The sequence below is a fragment of the Pseudochaenichthys georgianus genome, chromosome 4 (assembly GCF_902827115.2).
Source record: "Pseudochaenichthys georgianus chromosome 4, fPseGeo1.2, whole genome shotgun sequence".
Classification (NCBI taxonomy): Eukaryota; Metazoa; Chordata; class Actinopteri; order Perciformes; family Channichthyidae; genus Pseudochaenichthys; species Pseudochaenichthys georgianus.
Genome location: NC_047506.1, coordinates 43,197,676 through 43,203,647, shown reverse-complemented (window position 1 = coordinate 43,203,647; position 5,972 = coordinate 43,197,676). Strand labels below are relative to the sequence as shown.

The 5,972-nt window shown below is 41.7% G+C and overlaps 1 protein-coding gene across 1 annotated transcript; it reads left to right on the top strand.

Annotated features, from left to right (window-relative positions):
* Positions 1-328: 328 nt before the first annotated feature.
* On the top strand, positions 329-3,065 carry dtymk (deoxythymidylate kinase (thymidylate kinase)). Its single transcript, XM_034081362.2, has 5 exons — positions 329-862; positions 1,020-1,128; positions 2,457-2,547; positions 2,620-2,817; positions 2,897-3,065. Exons 1-5 carry the CDS (start codon positions 733-735, stop codon positions 3,005-3,007), a joined length of 639 nt encoding a protein of 212 aa, XP_033937253.1. The 5' UTR covers positions 329-732; the 3' UTR covers positions 3,008-3,065.
* Positions 3,066-5,972: the final 2,907 nt, after the last annotated feature.

Genomic DNA, 5,972 nt, shown 5'->3' with positions numbered 1-5,972 from the left:
GTCAGAATAAGTAAGAAATTGATTTAACTTCTGTTAGACAGCTATCATACTGAATACATATTTACTGTGAATGTGTGCAAACATATATGGCATATGGCTGTCTAACAGAAGTTAAATTCATTTCTCACTTATTCTGACAATGTACTTAACCCCAAATAAAAGAACCCATTACAAATAGTTGTTTAATAATAGTGAAGTCACGTTGTCATAACAATAAATCATCTCTCTCGGTTTTTCTTTTTGAGCTTTGCTAAAAAGCCACTGTGTCAAGTGTCCATCGTGGTTTGCCGTCCGGAGTTGTCCAATATGGCGGACCATCTCGCACATGCGCAGTACCGATCGGGCAGGGGGACGGATCGGGTAGTGACAGTGACAGACCCCTCGATGTGCATTTAGAGAAATGAGATGTCCTTCATCATGGCGCGCTGAAATCCCTTTCCGGGTCACTACCGGAGGACCGAGGAGTCGAGGAGGGGAAATTAGAGTATTGAAAAACCTCTAGTGTTCTGTACTTTGTTTAATGTGCTGCAAACAAATTTTTATTTAAAAAAATACTACACAACAACCGTAACAGGAAGTGCGTCAATGTATTTCCGATGTACTTCCTTTATTGATATTTTGTTTCAGTAAAAGGCGGGTAAATGGTAACAAGGAACTTCCTGCTCAGCTTGGAGATTTAGCTCAGTATTGTGTTCGTTAACCCCGGGACAGGACGGTAAACAGACCGTAGTAATGGCGTGTAAAAGAGGAGCTCTTATCGTGCTGGAAGGGGTGGACAAGGCCGGGAAAACCACTCAGTGCAAGAAGCTGGTGCACGCGCTGCAGCAGAGCGGCTACCCCGCGGAGATGATGAGGTTCCCGGGTAAGGCATGCTAATGTTTGTCACTCTATAGGGAGTTGTGTTAGCGTAGGTGTGGCTCGTTGTTTTTCATCCTTGTGCAAGTGTGCAGAGCAAATATACCCCTTAGTTTCTGTGCAACATTAACGTTTAAAGCTGTGGGGCGGTCTCTTGGGGCCAGAAAGGACCACGACGATCGGACAGCTGATCAGCGCTTACCTGGAGAACAAGAGTGACCTGGAGGACCACACCGTGCACCTGCTGTTCTCCGCCAACCGCTGGGAGCTGGTGTAAGACTGCTGCCTCTTTGTGTTTCAGTAAAGTGTAAGCAACAGGCAGAGGTGGGAAGTAACTCATTACATTTACTCAGTAATGCGCTTAAGTACCAATCTGCCAAACTTATCCCATACTTGAGTATTTCCATGTCATGCTACTTTATACTTCTACTCCCTAACAGTTTGGAACATTTATTGTACTTTTTACTCCACTACATGTATTAACACTAATAGTTACCAGCTAACTTATCAAATACATGACAGTTGTATATGATATAATGCAGTTCGTTACTGCCAATATGTACAAAATAATGTATTTAAGATAATAAAAGGAATCATTTCATATTCCATAATAATATAATACTTTCTAAATAGCCATAGTGCATAATAGGTACTTTCACTTGTGATACTTTAAGTACATTTAGCTGGCTATACTTCTACTTAAGTAACATTTTAGAATTGGGAATTTTTACTTGTAATAAAGTTTTTTCAAAGGATCTAAGTACTTCTTCCACACTGGCAATAAGTAACATAAGTAAGTGACTCCTTTCCTGTCACAGCAGCAGAAGCCCAGATGTATTTAATAGTGTAAATGAAGGTTTTATGAATATTAAGTGGGTGTTGGCGCCTTGATACTAAATGTAGGCTGTAAAAAGTTCAACAAAAAATGCCAAGGATTCAGTTTAGAGACACATTCACAATTTATAAGGGTCGTTAGTTTTGTAGTTAACGTTAGGTAATATTGCAACTCGAGTTGTAGGTTAATAAACATTAGACTGTTACAAAGTTGAGATTAAGCTACTTGTCTTTTTATTTTACAGAGCCCCCTAGTGCCACGGTGTACTGATAACAATCCTTATTAGAAGTGACTGAAGTACATGGGTTGTCTAAGCTGAATATCTATTTCTGGAGAGAGACTAGTCTCTTCAGCGCTGGAAGCACATTAACACAATTCCATTCACTCCATATTGTTTTGCTGGATGCTCATTTGTCTACCTATTGTGTTGAGTGATGGATAAGTCATTGATAAATTGACCCTTTAAATGTTGCAGTCAGATGTCACTTAATACTGCCAGACTTTCATGTTTATACTATATATATATTTGAAGTCTTCAGTAGGAGTAAATTGCTTGGGGCTGGAAGACAAACACATTGTTAATTTTGGTCTTTTCAACACGTTTGTTGATAATAACAAAAATACACCAGCTTTATCCTTTTAAAATGCACCAAACTCAAGTAAATCTTCTCTTCTTTCAGTGAAGTTGCCTATATTTGCGCTGAAAAGTGTATATTCTTTTGTCATTAGTTTCCTGTATAAGTAATGGCCTATATTGTGACCGCAGACCTTTAATGAAGAAGAAGCTGGAGCAGGGCACCACTCTGGTTGTAGACCGATACGCGTTCTCTGGAGTCGCTTTCACCAGTGCAAAGCCGGTGAGACCCCCCCCAGCTTCTCAAACTCTGCGTTCATCTGACAGCATCGTTCTTACATGTTCTCTCCTTCAGGGTTTCTGTCTGGATTGGTGCATGAAGCCTGACGTGGGACTGCCGAAGCCGGACCTGGTGATGTTCCTGCAGCTCAGCCCGGCAGAGGCCGCTCTCAGAGGCCAGTTTGGAGAAGAGAGATACGAGACTAGTGTTTTCCAAAGAGCGGTGCAGCAGAAATTCGAACAGCTGATGAAGGATCCCTCAGTCAACTGGCAGGTAAGATGCGGGGTCTGGATCCTACATTTATTTCAAGGTGTCATTTAAAAACGAACGTGATCTAAACTGTGTGTTATAGGCAATTGATGCTTCTCAGAGTGTTGAGGATGTGCACGAGAACATCACGACCCACAGCCTGAACACTATCAACGCAGCCGAGAACCTGCCCCTCGGAGTGCTGTGGAAGTGAAGTGAAGTCTCGCTTTTTAAATAAATTAAACTTGAATAAATGATGTGCCATTGTCAAATATCAGATTCTGACTTTATTTGTTTTAATTCCTCTTACATTGTTGTTCACCTGTCTATATGCTGTGTTGATTAAATGAATAATCAAATGATTGAATGTGTGTTCAAACGTTGTCAGGGTTACTTTGCATGAGTAATTAATGCAACTTATCTGCAGATTTGACTTAAGTTGGTTTCATTACAGGCTGTTACAGACTTTAGTTATTAGGGACAAACCTCGTAACCCATGGGCATCATAAACCATCGAGTTTCTTACAACATAAAACTGTTATGGCAATTTAACTTATGGAGTCAAGGAAAGGCACCATATCACTTCAGAATAAACATTTAAAGTGTTAAGACTCATATGGAAACATGTATGTGAAGATGTGCATACAGAATTTATCCTGAGCTCCTGCTACGACTTCCAGCCAGGCAGTCTCAATGTAGGAACCGAGAGCTTTCAGAGGCTGCTGCTGAACGCTGTGTGACACACACTGACTACACCATCGGAGCTGGAGCCGCTCAACAGGGCTCCAGTTAATGTTCATCCCCTCAGGCTCTCCCTTCTGAAGCACAGAAGAGAGTGAGAATCTTTTGCCGCTTGTCGAGAACAGCATATCATTGTTCCTCAGAGGGAAAGGATCTCAAACTCCTCGTCCTCTGAGTCAAAGAACCGCTCCAACCTGTCGGAGTCTGAGAAATCTGCAAAGGGAACGTCAACACGTAAAAAAGGAAAACAAATTAAATTTCATTTGGAATAATTATTTTAAATATATTTAGCAAAAAGAATATTAAGTTAACTTACCAGGAGTAAGGTTGAGGGCATCCATGCTGACCATGTGGGAGGGCTGACTGTCTACCAGCTCAAACATGGGCAGGCCCCCCCTGTTGCAGGACAGCTGCAAGAGAAGGGCCATCATGTTATCATGTACACATTCAACAAATGATGCTTATATTTACCAGTATGCATCATATGACTTATATTGTTTAATCATTTTGGCTATTAAAGGTCACCTATTATGCAAAATGCACTTTTTGATGTCTTGTATACATAAATACTGTATGTGTCCCCTGTGGGTCAGGAGACTCACAAATTGTCAGAAAATACAACCCTCTCTCTTTTCCTCCGTACCCACATCTCTAAAAACGGGGGTAAAACAGAGCTGATCCAGATTTGCTGCAGTCATGACAACATTAGTAAAATGTTGGCTGGCTTTACATCGAACTCCTGGCAACGTTCCACCCACGTCCCAACCTATCGTCCCCATATACAGTCGCTAGCTGAATCCCCTCCCTCAGCTGTGTGTCTGTGTATTCAGCAGGATGTCTACGAGAGTGACTCAGAGTAAAGTTGTTATATATATATAATACATACAATGGCACTGTTTTAGCGGTAAACAAAGAGAAAGAACATGTCAAGCTATGTGCTGTATCAGAATCAATGCGCGACATGTTTTGGAAGTAATATGGTCTGTGTTTACATTAGCAAGCATCGCTAACACTGTACTGGAGAGAGTATGTGTAAAGAAGCCGGATATAAAAAAGGTTCTGTCCTTGTGGTAAACCCACGAGAGACAAAACGTTTGAGCTCCATACTGTTTCAGAGAGAATGCTTGATGGGGTTTGGAACATGATATGGTGTTTAATCACGGTTGAGTTTAGCTGAGTTTCTGCTGGAAGACAGCCTTCTCTTCACAGAGCTCACTGCTTGCATGTGGACGCTCCAAAGGGGCGTGGCCAGCAGCAGCTTGGCTACATTTAAAGGGCCAGACCCAGAATCAGCACTTTAGTAACAGGGCTGAAATAGAGGGATATTTTGGGTGATCTGTTTGGTATTTTGAGCAGAACACTTCAGAGACATGTTTTATATAGATATAGCCCTATTGTTCAAATATAGTATAATCGGTGAGCTTTAATGCATTTTCTCTCAAATGTTCAAAGTTCAACCTCAGCTCCTAAAATACAGACACTCAGATTCCTAATGACAACATGTCCCTGACATACTCATGTCAGGCTTTGTATATAGAGCGCTGGCTTCAATATTGTAGTTTTTAAAATGTTTAACCAGATTGAGCCATCTTCTCAGCTGGGGCCAAAAAAGGCTATTTTCCTGCACAACAGAATAAAACTTAATCAAAATACTTTTTTCCCCCCAATTATTGACACATCCCAGTCTGTGACTAAAAAATCTCTCTAGAATTACTTGTACAAAAGATCATTTTATATAAAATGGGCCAGTTCAGCCTTCATTAGAGGAACAGATTTGAAAGGGGGGACAGAGGGGGAGACACACTTAAAGAAACGCAGTTCAGATTCAAACCTGTACATGGGCTGCAAGTTCTACCAAGAGACCCATCAGGCGGCCCAAAGATAAATAAATATTTTGTTCTCAGGATTATAAACTTAGTAAAAGTGAGAAATTATATTTTATTATAGTATTTTGGTTTTTAGGACATCTTGAGCCTAACAACATCAGAGTCACTTTTTTTTTAACGTAACGCACAAGGGTTAACTGTTGTGGACAAGTCAAGGGAGCAACAAAAGATCGCTGCTCGGACACGTACCCTTCTTATGCGCATACACCAGTCATCAAACTCGTCCTCTGTTCTGCAGAAGAAACCCTGGTGGACACCAGAAAACAGTAAACGACGGAACAGTACTGCACACAGGCCTGCTGCATTCACCCTTTAACAAAGAGCTTTAGTATGGGATAGGAAAGCGGTGCTATAAAACCCTCCCCAGCATTCCTACCGCTGCGATGGACGGGTCCAGCTCACAGATGTGCATACGGCAGGGGGGGTGCTGACAATGGTACGTCTCATCAGGGACCTGTCCGTCTTCACAGGGGTCCACTGCAGGCTGCGTGGTGTGGGGGTCTAGATAGATGAGCTCCTCTCCTGGGAGGAAGGAGGCGTGTTTATCATTAG